Below are 18,270 nucleotides of genomic sequence, written 5' to 3' on the forward strand. Positions count from 1 at the left end.
ACAAAACAAAGTGAACAGAATCAGGACAATTTCTACATAATAACAATATTGTAATGATGGCCAACTGTGAAATACTTAGCTACACTATTCAGTTCAGCAATTCAAGACCATTCCAAAGGACTCATGATGAAAAAAGTTATCCACATTCAGAAAAAAAAACTAATGAGCTCTTAATGAATAGTGAAACACACTTTTTTTCACTTATTTTATTTTTCTTCATATTTGTTTTGCAACATATTTAATATGGAAACATTTTTCATGATTTCACATGTATAACAGATGTACTGTTTACTTTCCCAATGAATGTGTAAGAGGTTAGAGGAAGGAAGAAAAAATAGAATTCAAAATATTTTAAAATGAACATTAAAATAAAGTATAATTAGAAAGAAAGAAAGAAGCTTCAGGAGATTTCTATTGTCTCTGATAAAATACAAAATTTTCTGCTACACATTTAGAGACTTGAAACATTATCTGCAGTCTATCTTTCCAGGCTGATTATACATTATTCCCTTTTACATACACCATTCCAAATGTTGGACTCAGTTGTTGTTCCAATACACAATACTCTATTACTTATCTCCATCCCTTTGTAAAGGCTATCCTCATTTTTGGAATGCACTTCCTCTGCCTCTTGGAACTCTTCAAGGCCCCTACAAGAAGCCTTCCTGATCTCCTTAATTGGTAATGTTCAGACCACCCTAAAAAATTGTAATGTATTCATTTTGTTCATTTTTCATATTTCCTCTTCAGTATCCATGTTATTATCTACTCAGAAGAATGTCAGCACCTTTTCATCTCTTTATCCCACAGGGTCTGGTACACAAGTTTTTTAATAAATGCTTGTTGAGTTGGACTGAAGTTCCTATTTGTTAAAATACAATCAGTTTCATTTTGGTGATGTTATCTGGTATTCCCTATGCCCAGTGACTTTCTTCTCAAAGAAATTATTCATGAAACACTGACCTGAGTCTACAAGCCTGTGTGGCCGATTTGTTTCATACTCATGAATCACTTTTCACTGTCTTCCTCCATGGTCACATGTACACTGAAGTTGGTAAGTATAAATGTTTATAATGACATAATTTGAAGGGTTTTTTGTAGGATTTCTCTATGAACATTCCCCCAGAGTTAATAAATAAACTATAATTATCTTTGTGGGAGGATCTTTTTTCAAATGATTTTCATGAGCATTGCAATTGAGGATGATAAAGTGTCTATTCACTTCCTCTTTAAGAGACTGGCTTGGAAGCAAAGAATTCTCCTGTGGGTAGAGCCAACAGCAGCAGCTTACAGCAGCTAAGGAGATATGGTGCTCAACAGCAACAAGAGAGAGAGATGGAGGACCTACGAGGTATCTTGGAGTTCAACTGACTAAAGAGAACCAATTGTTAAATTTTCAGTGGGGAAAAAATCAGCAATATTAGAAATCAGCAAATGCTACAAGTCAGGTCCTGATACATTGTTTTGTAGATTCTCTAAACTTAAGAAAGCATTAACCATGCACCCTAACTTAAAAATGTGTAATGTGTACATTTTTGTTAAGAGTTGTTCAACATTTTTCACCATACTCCTACCCCACCCTCCCCCTGCCTCCAATCCAGATGCACTTTACAGAAGCAGTAATGCTCACCTTTAAGTGAAGCTGATAGTAATACTGAACCTATACTTCCTATAAGACCAAAGATCAGAGGTCACCCAAGTCAATCAGACTGGCTTTCCTATGGATGATGTAAATTTGTAGATTCATTTTATTTTTTTAAAGTTTGCTAAAAGGGGCAGCTGGAGGGTACTGACCCTGGAGTCAGGAGGACTTGAGTTCAAATCTAGCCTCAGACAATTAATAATTACCTAGCTGTGTGACCTTAGGCAATTCACTTAACCCCACTGCCTTTCAAAAACCAAAAAAATAAAGTTTACTGAGAAGAGAGAGAGAAATGCTTCTTGTTGCCTTAAGATTCCTGATAACATCAATTCCTTTGCCTGCAGTTCCAAGGATAACCTGTGAACCATCCTTCTACTTAACTTTTTTGATTTCACATATATTGAAATTTCAGTTTCTCTAGCAGTATGTCTCCTTATTGTTCACTGAGCAACCATCTCACATTTATAATACAAATAACTAAGAAAATGTTTAACAGACAGTTTAAAGAACTCCAATAAGATCATTACAAGTTTATGCCCCTTTTGTACCATCTTACTACTGGGTCCATAGAAATACCAAGAAGACTACAGAGAACTAAAGGCTGTTTTATATTTTTCATAGTTTCATATATTTCCATGGCCAAAAAATTCATTAACAGATTCTAAATTATTGTTGATTAATCTCTCCTCTTAAAATGATTCTTAAAAAAATAGATAATGGTTCTGGGAGGGGCAGAGCCAAGCTAGCTACAGGAGAAGAGCCTCTCTTAGGTGCTCTCTGTCTCTAATATTTCAAAACTTATAAAATAAGGACTCTAAATTTTTGAGAGACAGAACCCACAGAGGGATCCAGTGAAGCAATTCTCCAGCTCAAGGTAACCTGGAAAACAGTGGAAAGGCTCTACTCCATGGGGTTAGAGGGACAGCCCGCCAGAGTGAAGGAACTTCAGCCTCCTGGAGGCAGTCCCAGGGTGCCTGGGAGCCATGGTTCATGGCAGCAGGGGCAGTTTCCTGACTTACACCCCAGGGGAGCACTGGGCACAACTTGGAAGATCAGCAGGGTGGCCTCTGCCAGAGCCAGCCTGTGAAGCCCAGCCCTCAGGGCACTCAGTGAGCAGCCCAGATCCAAGAAAGGGAAGCAGGCAGAGCGGGTTAGCAGGAGCCCCCAGGCAACTGAGCCTTGAGTGCTCAGCCTAGGTAGGGGAGTGGAGAGACTTCTGAGGTCTGTCCTTTGTACCTGGAACAGAACTCTGGGGCGCTGACCACATTCAGATCCTGATCACAGCCTAGGCCTCCCATAGAACAGCAGGGCCCCCCCCACCTCAGCCCCATGGCAGAGGGGGTGTGGCTTGTGGTCATTCATAGACCAGGAGGGAAGACAGAGCCTCACACTCGGAGATACTTATGGGGGGTGTCACAAGAATACTTAAAAGCTCAGGAAGCACCTCAAAACCAGGTGCAGGCTGGGGAAATGAGTAAACAGAAAAAAAGAGGAACACCATTAAGAAATACATTGTCTATGATCCCAAGAAGGATCAAAATACTCAATCTGAAGATGAGGAAGTACAAGATCCTCCATCTAAAGACTCCAAGAAAAACAGAAATTGGGTTCAGGCTATTATAGAGCTCAAAAGATTTTGAAAATCAAGTGAGGGAGACAGAAGAAAAATTGGGAAAAGAAATGAGAAAGATGCAGGAAAAACATGAAAAAGAAGTCAGCAGCTCAGTCAAGGGGATCCAAAAGGATGCTGAAGAAAACAACATGGTAAAAACCAGCATAGGTCAAATGGATAAAACAATTAAAAAAGTTATTGAGGAGAAGAATGCTTTAAAAAGCAGAACTGGTCAGATGGAAAAGAAGATAAGAAAGCTCTCTGAGGAAAACAAATCCTTCAGATCTAGAATGGAGCTGAAGGAAACTTCTGACTTTACAAGAAGTCAAGATACAATACTTCAAAAGCAAAAGAATGAAAAATTAGAAGAAAATATGAAACATCTCATTGAAAAAACAACTGATATGGAAAACAGATTCAGGAAAGATAATTTTAAAATTATTGGGATACCTGAAAGTCATGATCAGGAAAAGAGCCTTGACCTTATTTTTAAAGAATTCCTGCAGGAAAATTGCCCATATATCCTAGAAGCAGAGAGCAAAATAGAATTTGAAAGAATCCATTGATCTCCCCTGTAAAAGATCCAAAAAAGCAACTCCTAGGAATATTATAGCCAAGTTCCAGAACTCCTAAGTCAAAGAGAAAATATTACAAGCAGCCAGAAGGACACAATTCAAATATCATGGAGCTGCAGTCAGGATCACACAGGACTTAGCAGCAACTACATTAAAAGGATCGTAGTGGTTGGAATATAATACTCTGGAAGACAAAAGAGCTTAGAATGCAACCGAGAATCAACTACCTAGCAAAATTAAACATCCTCTTCCAGGGAAAAAGATGGACTTTCAATGAACCAGGGGAATTTCAAATGTTCCTGTCTAAATGGCCAGAGCTCAACAGAAAGTTTGATCTTCAAATACAGGACTCAGGTGAAGCATAGAGAGTGGAGGAGAAGGGGAAAATATGAGGGACTTAATGATGATGAGCTACATGTATTCCTGCATAAAAAAATGATAGTGATAATGCTCATAAGAAACTTCTCATTTAATAGAGCAGGTAGAAGGAGCTTTTATAGATGAAGCACAGGAGAGAGCTGAATTAGAAGATATAATATATTGTAAAAAATGGAGTCAGTGGATAAAAGGGAAATGTAATGGGAGTAAGAGAAAAGGAGAGGTGAAAAGGCTAAGTTATTTCATATAATAAGATTTTTTATTACAATGAGCTATTGCAGTGATATGAAAGGGAGGAAGGCAAGGGTGAAATGAGAGAACCTTCACTCTCATCAGAGGTGGCTTGGAGAGGAAACAACAATGGGGTATAGACATCTAGAGTACAAAGAAGAGAAGGGGGACGGGGGAAGGGAAGGGATGTGAGTGATGGAGGAGCAGGTGGACCATGGGGGAAGGTGGTCAGATATAACACATTTTCTTTTTTTACTTCTTGCAAGGGGCTGGGATTGGATGACCTGTCTAGGACCACAGGGCCAGGGAGTTGCTGGGCCTTAGGGGTGGTATGTGGGCTCAGGGCCTCTTGGCCCCAGGGCCAGTGATCAGTCTTCTGTGACACTCAGCTACCCTACAGCACATTTAAAAAGAGGGACAGAGTGAAAGGAAAGAGAAAATACAGTGTATGGTAGTGGGGAAGTATGAATGGAGGGAATTGCGATCAGCAACAGCAACGGTGGAAAAATATGGAAGTAGCTTTTGTGATGGACTTATCCTAAAGAATGTGATCCACCTGTGACAGAGCTGGTGGTTTTGAAACACAGACTGAAGCAATTATTTTATTATTATTATTATTATTATTATTATTATTATTATTATTATTATTATTATTATTATTATTATTTGGGGGAGGGGATTTGTGGGGCAGATGGGCTTGGGTGGCTTGCCCAGGGCTGCACAGATGACTGCACAGGTGACTGTTGGGTGTCTGAGGCTAGATTTGAACCCGGCTGCTCCTGACTCCAGCGCCAGTGCTCTATCCACTGTGCTACTGGATCCCATTATTATCATTATTAATTATTATTATTATTATTATTGTTGTTGTTGTTGTTGTTGTTGTTATTGTTATCATTATTATTATTTTCTTTTATTTTGGGTTTTTCTTTGTTTTTGCAGGGCAATGGGGTTGGGGTGACTTGCCCAGGGTCACACAGCAGGGTGATTATTGGGTGTATGGGGCCAGATTTGAACCCAGGTGCTCCTAACTCCAGGGCCAGTGCCCTGTCCACTGTACCATCTAGTTGCCCCTGTTATAATTTTTTTTAATTTTAATTTTTTCCTCTTTCCTTTACTTTATTGCACATGAGGGTCTATATTTTGGGGGAAGGGGGTATTGTGTTTACTCTTAAACAAGAATATTTTAGTAATATATAAAAAACATCATTTGTACAAAAATAAAATAAATATAATTAAAAAAATAAAAACAGATAATGTATTCCAAGACTATACTTGAAATCTCTTAAGCATGAAAGAACTTGCTAGAGCTTATCCTCCACAGGTACAGCCTCAGAGAACTAGCAATTCTTTGGTATAATGAGGTTAAATGACTTAATCATGGTATTACAGCTAAGGAGAGACTTGAACCACATTTTTTATTCCAAATTCAACAGTCTATCCAATACCTCACACAACCTTTCTGATTCCTCCAATTGATTGGTTATCTCACTAAGTATGTTGTCTCCAATAATGAAAATCACAACCTATCTATACCTATTACTTCTTGGATGAATTTTGAACATAGAAGAAATTTTTAAAAAAGTATTAACTTGTAACTTTACTGATCATTTAGTGTAATATTGAGTTTCAGAGTCATCAAATGAGCCGATATACCTAGATTTAGCCAGCTAACTGATGGTTTATTTTTTAAGAAACTACTCTCAGAAGATATTCTCAGGAGAGCAAGAATTCCTGGAAACTTGTCCCCCCAAAAGCCATCAAATTATGACTCTAGCCAAAATTTAGAGGGGCAGAACCCATAGAAAGACTGAGTGATACAATTTCCCAGTCCAAGACAATTTAAAAGATCCACAGGAAAGGACTGTTTTACTAGGACTGGGAGTTGGAAAGAGGCGAAGCATAGGCATAGGCAGGCAATAGCCAAGCCAAGATGTAGCAAACCTGCTCCAGTCTTCCAGGAACAGCCCGGTGCAGTGTGAGGTCTGGGTCCCTGGGGGTGCCTGGGTCCATGGCAGAGGGTGTGGTTTCCAGATCTCTTGACCCAGGGATCACAGAAGACAGCTTGAAGGAGCAGTGAGAGAACTCTGCGGCTCCAAAGTGAGCGTGTAGCCCCGGCCAGTGCCTTGGAACAGCCCTGAGATGGGATTCTGTAATAGGAACCTGCAGAATCACCCAGTTCTTTCAGAGCACACAGCCCACAGATGGTAAGGGGGTTGGGGAAAACTACAGAAGTCTGCTGCTAGGGGCAGTTAGGTGGTGCAGTGGATAAAGAACTGGCCTTGGAGTCAGGAGTACCTGGGTTCAAATCCGATCTCAAACACTTAATAATTACCTAGCTGTGTGGCCTTGGGCAAGCCACTTAACCCCATTTGCCTTGCAAAAAAAAAAAAAAAGAAGTCTTCTCCTATCCCTGGGTCAGGACTCTGCTATTTGCCCACACTCAGATCCAGGTCACAGTCTAGGCCCCCCATACCAATATAGAGGAGCAGGGACCTTCCTCACAGTTCCAGAGCAGAGGAGTGGGCCTATGGTCATCCACAGACCAGAGCACAGGCAATAGAGCAGTCAAAGTCTCTCATAAGAGCTTGGAGGAATTAAGGTCCCTGTGGGGTGTCCCAAAAACCCCCAAAACTTTATAAGTGTGATAAATCAGTCACAGGCTGAGGAAATGAGCAAACAATGGAAAAAGAAGAACCTGACCATTGAAAATTACTTTGTTCCCATGCAGGATCAAAATACACACTCAGAAGATGACAAAGTCAGGGGCAGCTAGGTGGCATAGTGGATAAAGCATCAGCCTTGGAGTCAGGAGTACCTGGGTTCAATCTGGTCTCAGACACTTAATAATTACCCAGCTGTGTGGCCTTGGGCAAGCCACTTAACCCCATTTGCCTTGCAAAAACCTAAAAAAACCAAAAAAGATGACAAAGTCAAAGCTTCTATATCCAAAGCCTCCAAGAGAAATAGAAATGGACTCAGACTATGGATGAGCTCAAACAAAAGACTTTGAAAAACAAGTAAGGAGGTAGAGGAAAAATTGGGAAGAGAAATGAGATTGATACAGGTAAATCATGAAAACCAAGCCAGCCACTTGGTGAAAGAAATACAAAAAAAAAAAAATACTGAAGAAAATAATATGTTAAGAACCAGTTTAGGCCAAATGGAAAAAAGCAATCCAAAAAAGCAAATGAGGAGAAAAATAGCTTAAAAAAGCAGAATTGGCCAGCTGGAAAAAGAGATAAAAAAGCTCTCTCAAGAAAATAACTCCTTCAAATGTAGAATGGAGCTAAAGGAAGTTAATGACTTTTGCAAGAAATCAAAAAAACAGGGGCGGCTAGGTGGCATAGTGGATAAAGCACTGGCCCTGGAGTCAGGAGTACCTGGGTTCAAATCCGGTCTCAGACACTTAATAATTACCTAGCTGTGTGACCTTGGGCAAGCTACTTAACCCCATTTGCCTTGCAAAAAACTAAAAAGAAAAAAGAAAAAAAAAGAAAAAACAACTGACCTAGAAAACTGATCCAGAAGAGATAATTTAAAAATTATTGCACTACCTTAATGTCATGACCAGGAAAAGAACCTAGACTTCATTTTTCAAGAAATAATTCAGCAAAATTGCCCTGAGATCCTAGAAACAGAGGGTAAAATAGAAATTGAGGGAATTCACTGATCACCTCCTGAAAGAGATTTGAAAAGAAAAATTCCCAGGAATATTATAGCCAAATTCCAAAACTCCCAAGTCAAAGAGAAAATACTAAAAAGCTGCCAGAAACAAACTATTCAACTACCATGGCTCTACAGCCAGGATTACAGGTTTTGATGATATCTACATTAAGGGCTCATAGGGCTTGGAATATGATATTATGGAAGGCAAAAGAGAATCAACTACCCAGCAAAACTGAACATCCTCTTTCAGGTGAAAAGATGGACTTTCAATGAAACAGGGGACTTTCAAACTTTCCTACTGAAACAACCAAAGCTGATCAGAAAGTTTGATCTCCAAGCTCAGTACTCAGGTGAAGAAGTATAGAGAGGGTGGATGAGAAGGACTAATTAAGGAACTTAATGATGTTGAACTGTGTAGGGGAAGAAGATACATATAAACTTTCTCATAAGAGCAGTTAGAAGGAGCATATTTATATATAAGGCACAGGAGTGAACTGAATATAATGGTATAATATATAAAGATGGAGTCAATGGGTGATAAAGGAAAGTACTGGGAGGAAGGGAAAGGAAAGGTAGAATAGGCTAAGATATTTCACATAAAAGAGTCAAGAAAAAGCTTTTACAATGGAGTGGAAAGGGGGGAAGGCAAAGGGGGAAGGAGTGAGCCTTCATTCTCATCAGAAATGGCTCAGTGAAGAAATAACATACAGACTTAATAGGGTATAGAAATCTATATTACCCTAGAGAAAAATGAGAGGAAAGGGATGGGATAAGGGAAACAGGGGAGGGGAGGGTGGGAGTAGGTGATAGAAGAGAGGGAAGATCATGGGAGAGGGTGATAAGATCCAACACACTTCTGAGCAGGGATAGGATGAAAGGAGAGAGAGAATAGAGAGAATAGACAGGATTAGAATGGAGGGAAATACAGCTAGTAATAATAGTGACTGTGGGAAAAGATATCAAGGCAATTTCTCTGGTGGACTTATGATAAAGAAGGCAACTCACCACAGAGAAAAAGCCAATGAAATCAGAACACAGACTGAAGTATACTTTTTTTTTCTGTCACTTCACTTCTCTTAAGGTTTCTCTATCTTTTTTTGGAGAGGGAGGGGAGTTTATGTTTACTTTCACAACAAGATTATTGCAATAATGTAAAATAAATAAACCATTAAAAATAAGAAAATATTCTCAGATAAAAATAAAGACAAAAATTAAATACTTTTTTTTTTTTTACATTTTCTGATCCATTGTCCCTACATTCTAAAATTATTTGGTTGAAAATCTCACTTCAAAGCACTAGACTGATCAAATATCAAAGTCATAGTACAACTAAGTTTTCAGACTTGCTTTTAATCTGTAAATCCCTATGTGTTACATCTTGTTAAGACTGCCCATAAAGCTTACATGTAGTCTTTCTTTTGGGGTGGCTAGATGGCACAGTGGATAGAGCACTGGCCTTGGAGTCAGGAGGACAGGAGTTCCAATCTAGTCTCAGACATTTGCCACTTACTAGCTGTGTGACCTTGGACAAGTCACTTAACCCTGACTGTCTCACCTCCAGGGTTATCTCCAATCATCCTGATTCATATCTGGCCACTGGACCCAGATGGCTTTGGAGGTGGAAGTGAGGCTTAGCACAGTACCCCCTCACTCAAATTCAATTCATGCACTCGTCACGGCATCATACAATATCATGGTCTTCTTCAAGAATGAAGGACTAGGAAAAAAAAGAATGAAGGAAAAGGGGGCAGCTAGGTGGTTCAGTGAATAGAGCACTGATCCTGGCGTCAGGAGGCCCTGAGTTCAAATTTGGCCTCAGACACTTATTAAGTGCCTAGCTGTGTGACCTTGGGCAAGTCAATTAAATAAAAATTTTAAAAAATGAAGGACAAACAACTCTTTCATATTCAGCCCTGAATATGCTAATCTTATTCCAATTTTGTCAAGACTACTGCAAGGAAGATAACAACAAAAAACAATGATCAGAGGATCTGTTTTATAAAATTAACCTGGATTTTGTCAATCAGTCCCATTGACTTTTAACTGTCCCAATGACTTTTAGCAGTGTATCTAAATACTCAAAGAGCCCTTTGAAAATGCTGATATAAAGCTGCTATTGTTGACTTGCTCCTACCCTGAAGTCCAATAGTATTGCAATAATATCAACTTCTACAAGTCAACTCCAAAACAAACCTATAATTTATATAGTATTGAAAATATATTTGGAAAAGATTGCAGTATAGGGAAATTTGCACAAAGTACTTTCTACATTTTTTTTACATTTTAATGAAATTCCAATTGTTCCAAATTTTTCTGGTTCTGATATTTTAAATTGTCATGAGGCTTTAAATACTAAATAAATTGACAAGAGAAGCACTAAACCAACTTTTCTTTAGTTTGAATATGTTCCCTGAAATCCATATCTGCTTTAATTCCTGTTAGAAATCACAAATTAGGTCGTTAGGGAATTTACTTGTGAGAATAAAATAGGGACTAAAGGAAATAATTCCCACAAGAAATAGTGGCAAGACTATCTTTAATTGCTAGTAAAAGAAAAGTCAGATGCAGCTGGATTAGAGAACATATGCAGCTATGGAGTCATGAAAACCTGCAAATTCCACATGATATTATAAATGTCTAATCTTGCTCAAGTCACTTAATATCTCATTTCTGCACTCTAAGACAATTAATGTGGTGAGATGTCAGTCTACTTGGTGAAGAGGGACTCTCCACATTTGACAATTCTCCCACATTGATAAAATCACCTGCTCTTGTCCAGACCACCCCTCCAAAAACAAAAGAAAGAAAAGAGCAAGAACTCAAAAATATAAAAAGTAACAAGTAAATAAATGATAAATAATTCCAAGTTTTTGGACATGAATGAACAGAAATTTTTTTAAAGCATCCTAAGTTCAGTCTTTAGCCAATGAGACTCTTTAAAACCATCTAAATTGGGTCAGCTAGATGACGCAATAGATAGAGCACTGGCCCTGGAGTCAGGAGGACCTGAGTTCAAATCTGACCTCAGACACTTGATAATTACCTAGCTGTGTCACCTCAGGCCACTTAAACCCACTGTCTTTCAAAAACCAAAAAAAAACCAACCCCAAAACCATTTAAATTTTCAGTAATGGAAGTTATAAACCAGATGCCATAATACATTCTTCTTACTCTCCTCAAAACCAATTTAAAATTTTAAAATACATTAACCTACATCCTCTTTTTGACCCCAAAGTTTATGAATGTGAACCATGATAATCTGGACTTTCAAGTTGATCTAAAGGAAGAATAAACTTAAAAGAGTTATGTGATATTGACATTTTCAGCTGAGCTTACATGGCAAAATGGGTACAGTAATGCTAACACAAAGTTAAACTTAATCACTTTCCAGTCAATTATAGCAAAAGAAGAATAATATGTTCAGACTTTCAGTCCTACTTCTATTTTAAATAATGATTCTTGTGGATATTCATCTGTTAAGTTTGTGGAGATTTACCTTAAGAAGAACTGACAAATCAACTTCTTTGGTTTCCTTTAGGCCAAGGGGAATCAGGGGAATTGTAAATGTCTCTCTATAAGAAAACACAGCAAAGTCACATGAATATGTGCAGCCAGGGCATTCTATGATCAAGATCTAATAATCAATACCAATAGCTTATATGATAAAAAGCATTTGTTGGAGCAATGATTTTTTTTAATCTACCTTTTACAATTCCCTCGGATACACCTAAGATATTTCCCTATATTTCACAATTAAATTATCTCTTTCTTCTCTCCTTTTGCTTTTCACTCTGTCTCTACGGACTATCTCCCTGTTTATACCTATAGATTTGATCCCTCAGAAGGTGTCAACTACCCCAAGTTCTCAACCCTAAGATCAAGAATCCCCTTTGGTAGATGCCTATCAGTTGAGGAACTGGAAATTGGCTGAACAAACTGTGTCATATGAATGTGATGGAGTACTAATGTCCTGTAAGAAATCATGAGAGGCCTGACTTCAGAAAAAAGATTTATATGAACTGATACTGAGTGTTGAGCAGAACCAGAGAACACTACAAATTAACAGCATCATTGTACAATGATCAAATATCATGGACTTAGCTCTCCTCAGCAGTACAATAATTAAAGACAATTCTAAAGGATGGAAAATGCCATCTTCATCCAGAGAAAGAATTATGGAGTCTGAATGCAGAACAAAGCAAACTATTTTTCATTTAAAAATTTGTTTTATACTTTATATTTTTTAAAGCTCTAATGATTTTTTTGTTCCCTTTTGTTCTGATTCATCTTTCACAAAATGATTAACTAATATGGAAATATGTTTAACATAATTATAAATGTATAGATATCAGATTGCTTCCTGTCAAGGTGAGAGGGTGAAGGAAAGGAGAGAGGGGGCAAAAATGTAAAACTGAAAATCTTATCAAAAAATGAATTTTGAAAACTAAAAAAAAAAAAAAAGAAAAGAAAGAAAAACTAGAAAAGTCAGTTTGAAAAAGGTCCTTTTTGAGTTTGTTTTCTCTTAGTGGTTTTTTTTGTTTATTTTTCTTATGCATCATAAATCCTAATAATGTTTATATTGTAAAAAAAAAAAGAATGCCCTCAGGTCACAGTCCATATTGTTCTTCTGCCTCCACAATGTCAGCTCTCTCTAGAGAGCATAATGGGCATAATGCAGAATCCCATCATTTTCCTGTATTATTGTTGGAGTCCCTACAGTTCTAGGGCCCTACCTATAGAGAGCTAGGAAAGATGTTTTATATACCCATCATTTGGGTGTGCAGAGGGGAGAGAGAGTATGCGTCTTATTTTCTGTTTTAAAGGGAGTGATGTCATTATGTCTGGATCTTTCCTGTCTCAGTAAATATACTTTTGTAAATATTGTACTAACATTTATTGGTTAATTAACATAAGAGAGATGTTAATTGGTTAATTAATATTGGTAAGACTTGCGAGATGGGGACTTAGTAGACTACAATTAGGAGGCTAAGCATTCATAGGTTTACCCATAGAAACTTGAGCATAGCAGCAGAGTCCCTTTGGGGACTCAACCAGAGACTGGGCAGCTCCAGAAATATATATATATATATATATTATATAATATATATATATATATATATATATAAAGAAGAAACAGTTGTCTGAAAAACTTTAGGGCATTAAAGCACCACCTCCACCTGTGGAACTGAACTTGACTTTTATTCATGGTAATATTCTCTAGAACACATTGCTAAGGATGTGTTGCCAGTATTTAAAAAAGATAACTGTGTTAATTCAGGGCTATATTTATTAAGAACAAGTCACATGAAACTGTTTCCTTTTTTTTGGCAATGTGACTAAGCTTGTAGCCCAGGGGAATAAAACAAACATAATAAAAACCAAATTCCAGAATATCATTTCATAAAGGTTTCTATGGTAAGAAGATTCCCATAAACTACATTACCTGTTCTCCCCAGCTCCATGATTCTCCTTTCTCTCTCTGGTCAAAATTATTTGGATTTATTTTAAATTGTTTCCTTTATTTACTTATCTGTAATTATGTTGTATCCTTCTAGTGCAATCTAAATTTTCTGAGGGCAAGGATTCTCTTGCTTTTATATTTTATTCCCCAGCACATGGCACACATGGTAGCAAGGTTAATAAATGCTTGTTAAATTGATTATTTGAAAGTTTCCATAAGGACAAAATTAGAGAATAATAATATATGTTAAGCGGATTCAGGTCTAGTTGAATGACTATACCCAAAGAGTAGAGCATATGAGTGTGGTGTCAATGTTGAATTAAATTCTTTAGTAATATATTCCAGGTTTAAGGCACCTGGCAAGGAGTTGGTGGCAGTAGAGGGATAAGATTGTACATAACTTCACTAATACATACTTAGTACCATGCTCTCATAGTATGTGTTAAATAAACATTTAATTAATTAATAAATTTAAAAACACCATACTAGGACTATACCAATATATATTTCTAACACTGCTTCTCCCACAAATTTGTTGTATAACCTAAGGAATCATAACTTCTCTATCTCTCTTTTCTTAATAGTGGAATGAGGTTAATAAATGGCATATTTCATAAGGATGACAATGTGTCTGATCTTTCTTTTTAGGAACATAAAACTACAATATAATTTTATGTGTATTATCACTTGTAATCACTCTTCATTATTTTGCTTAGATAATTTCAATTGGGAGAATGATGATGGTTTATATGCTAAGTTAAAACAAAATTTATCAAAATGTATTTTTTAAAATAGACAATGGGTATGAAAGTTTTACTTTTGAAAAAGACAAAATTATTTTTCAAATACAAAATATTATAGTGAATCTACATATTTATCTTCTGTCTTCCCATTCATATCTTTAAATGTAGCACATGTAGAAACTATGTTCTCTTAACATCAAAAATAATCATAGTCATTCTTTTTCTTTACTCATAGTCATTCTAAGAAAAATATAAGGCTACATTTCTTGCAAGTGTTTCTAGAAAGATCCTAATGAGATGATTTTTTATTCTTCAGAATTTTATACTGTCAATGGGAGAATTGGAGTATTTAAATTTATTTCATTTTTGCTCAGACTGTCTTCAAAACTATAGTGAAAAAGATTCTAATGGGAGCAAGTAGAGAGATACATCTTTCATCATAAAGAGAATTTTTTTTATTCACTCTTGATTCAACTCCTACTATTCTCTACATTATTTGCATTTATATAATAATGATAGGGAAACTTTTCAACTGCCACTCAAAGTATAACCGAAAAAGCCATATAAAATTGATCCAAATAAATACTGTTTATACTTCTAATTTTATCTAATTTAAAAAAAACTGGTTGTTTCCCTATAGATTTGCCCTGAAAAAGCCTCTTGTCTTAGATTATTCTCCAAGATTTCTTCAAAGCTTATTTTTCCTGTAAAAAAAATAGTGGCTTAATTTACAGGGTAGTCCAATCACATTTATAAAATGAGAAGTTTGGGTCTCTACCAGAACTCTAAATAGGAGACTTCTTGCCACTGGAGCTTTTTCAGAATGCAAAACTTGAGCATTCATCTTTTTTCACCACTCCATTATTTAGTATTATATTTATATTAATTATTAAATACTTTTTTTGATAAATTACCAAAGCATGCCACTTAAACAATCTTTTCAGTGAAATTCACGTATCCATAATCTTTATTTTGTTTATTTATGTTTGTTTTTAAACTAGGTTTCTTCAACTTGCTTGGGCTAGAAACACAAGGGTAATTTATTCCTCTACTAAATAGCATGAGAGCTTTGACTTGCTGTTTCCAACACGGAATGGCTTGGTCCTCTTAGGCAACCTGGCACTCCTCCCTCCTAAAGGCTCTCCACATTAATGCTGAATTGAGTGTGAACATCTTATAGGCAAAGAGCACTGCAGCTCACAATTCTCAAGCTCAAGAGCTAAGGTGATATGATAAGATATGATACAATAAGTTAAACAAAAATTTACCAATACATATGTAGGTAGGATTAAGCCACCCCACACAGACATTCATAACCTTTTAGCAGAATTTTCCTCTCGACATATTTTTATGAATTTTTCTTTTGCATTCAATTGCCAGAAAGAGTTGGGGACTGTATATAGTTGGGAACAATAGTAATTATGTCTTTGTATTTGACAAACCAGTTCTTTCAATGTAGTCAGCCATTCCATTTCAACCAAACTTCCTCTGCACACAGTTATAAAGAATAACCTCTTATGCCTGAGTCATGGGAGCCAAACTCTTAATAACAGGATGAGGAGAGGTTTTCTAATACTGGACACTGGCACAAAGCTCTTCCTGTTAAGATGTGCAACGTATGAGCTCAGAACAAATGTCTTTTTGTTAAAAACTTGGTTCACTTGGGCACACACTCAACAGGTTCATCTTTATAATTCTAGCAACTTGTTTAAACTACATCTTCTAGCGATTAATAATTAACTTGTTTGTCAAAGCTACATTTGTCAGGCTTTGAATCAACAATCAAAATATAACATTTTTTTTCTTTTAATTTATACATTGCATACTCACATTTAGTGTAATGATATTATAGGAACTCAAACTCCAAATCACTGGTTAAAAATATCAACACAGTTACTTACTCTGTGTTCTGGTAAACTTCCACTGAGATATTAAGTCCTTCTAATTCTTCCTTTAAGATCTGCAGATCTGAATTTACGTAACTAAGTTCCAAGAGGACCTGATCTCGAACTTTGTTGTTTGTGGTTGCTCTGAAAAAAAAAAAGCAGGAGGACAGGGAAAACATGGAACTCAGTGAATTTCTGAGATACACAGGGAACAGATTCTACATTGTAGGGGAGCTTTGTTGTATCCCTTAACTGACATTCTCATAATTTTAAATTTCTCAAGCAATTACCTACCAAGATGTACTTAGGGAAGTTATCCATTAAAGTATCTTGGAGGTTTGATCACAGCCAAATAAGAAAACAAATGAAATCAAAGAATTAGCATAGTGTAGCCTGAAAGATGACATATTTTAAAGATGTAAGGAATAATTGACATTATGAGAAGAACCTAGAAACTAGCTAGCAAATACTTTATCTGCTTGTCAGTGATAGTGATCAAGGACACACTAGTTTAAAATACAAACTTAAGTGTAACTTGTTCAGGGAAGAATTATGGAAGAATTTGAGCAGTATTACTTTCTTAAACATGGGAAAAAAAGTCAAGAAAATTTGACAACAGTCTAAACCGAGCAAAGTCATCCCAAAAATATTTAAGAATGAAACCAAATAAGAAGACAAAAAAAAAGAAAAATAGAAATGAGCTTTTTTAAAATAACAAACTTGTTTCAGTATCAAGGAAAGTAGAGCTACTACATTTAGAATCTAACATCATAATTATGGATGTGCTGTACACAGAAGTTAAAATACCACTGAAGAAGAAAAATATGGCAAGACATGCTAGACTATACCATGATTTCACAAAGGTCTGTGCTGAACATGACACAGTTTTGAGAACGCTAAAGTTGGTTTTCAGGTTATCTTAATTAAAGCTTGAAGAACTTCCCAAATGAGACTTATAATCACTCAAAAGAATTTGTCCTAAGCATTCAGAGTAATTGAAGAATGTCCAATCCATCTGATTATGATATACACTTGGATAGTCAACTTATCTAGCTGGACAGATTACATAGATCAAAGGCATCCAATTTTTTTTATTATCTATCCAACCAATAAGAAAAATTAGACCATGTATTCCAATCTGTATTTATAAATTATATTCATATACTACTATATTAATATGTTTTAAAATAGACATCTAAAGGATTATATGTATGAAGTAAAAATATTTTAAATAATTTTAATTTTATCTTTATGGTATAAGACTATTAATGCCATCATTAAAAAAATATCATTTTGGGGCAGGAGTGATGTGATCAAATATTTCATTGTTTTGAGTATTTTGGTTAACACTTGAAATAGTGAAATAGTGATTTTAAGGTCTGCTTCAAAGTTTAGTATTTTCATTCTTAGTTTTTAAGCATTGTCAGAACAACAAAATTCAGCTTCACTGAGATATAGAGATGTTTATGGAAGAAATTACTTATTGGCTATTCTTACTCAATCATGATGATCATCTTTCAATTCACCAGCAAGGCAAAGATTTTTGATGAAACCAGATTTATAAATTTTGGAGATGGTCTCTAGACTGGAAGTCCAAATGATGGCTATTGACAGGTAGAGAAAAGGGGGTAATGACCAATGGCAAAAATACTCTGAAAGGCTGGCCAATATGACCAGAAAGGACAATGATCAATGTTGAAAAGGATGTGGGGAATCTAGGACACTAATACATTGTTGGTGGAGCTGTGAACTCATCCAACCTTTCTGGAGAGCAATATGCAATTACGCCTAAAGGGTAACAAATATGTTCATACCCTTTGATCCAGCAATACCACTACTGGGTCTATACCCTGAAGAGATTATGAAAAAGGTACTTATACAAAAATATTCACAGCAGCTCTGTTTGTGGTGGTAAAGAATTGGAAATTGAGTGAATGTCCATCAAATGGGGAATGGCTTAATAAACTGTGGTATTTATGTATATGATGGAACACTATTTTCTATTAGAAACCAGGAGGGATGGGAATTCAGGGAATCCTGGAAGGATTTGCATGAATTGATGCTGAGTGAGATGTG

General features: G+C 36.3%; 1 protein-coding gene across 1 annotated transcript in view; it reads right to left on the reverse strand.

Moving 5' to 3' along the window:
• The window catches only part of RHPN2 (rhophilin Rho GTPase binding protein 2), an 89,446-nt gene that overhangs the window by 26,999 nt on the left and 44,177 nt on the right, over window positions 1-18,270 (reverse strand). The window contains exons 3-4 of the mRNA XM_074211481.1: window positions 16,210-16,338; window positions 11,601-11,676 (exon numbers count right to left, since the gene is read on the reverse strand). Of these exons, the coding sequence (XP_074067582.1) occupies window positions 11,601-11,676; window positions 16,210-16,338 (205 nt within the window). The remainder of the gene's footprint in view (window positions 1-11,600; window positions 11,677-16,209; window positions 16,339-18,270) is intronic.

This window comes from Macrotis lagotis, chromosome 1 (genome assembly GCF_037893015.1).
Source record: "Macrotis lagotis isolate mMagLag1 chromosome 1, bilby.v1.9.chrom.fasta, whole genome shotgun sequence".
Classification (NCBI taxonomy): Eukaryota; Metazoa; Chordata; class Mammalia; order Peramelemorphia; family Peramelidae; genus Macrotis; species Macrotis lagotis.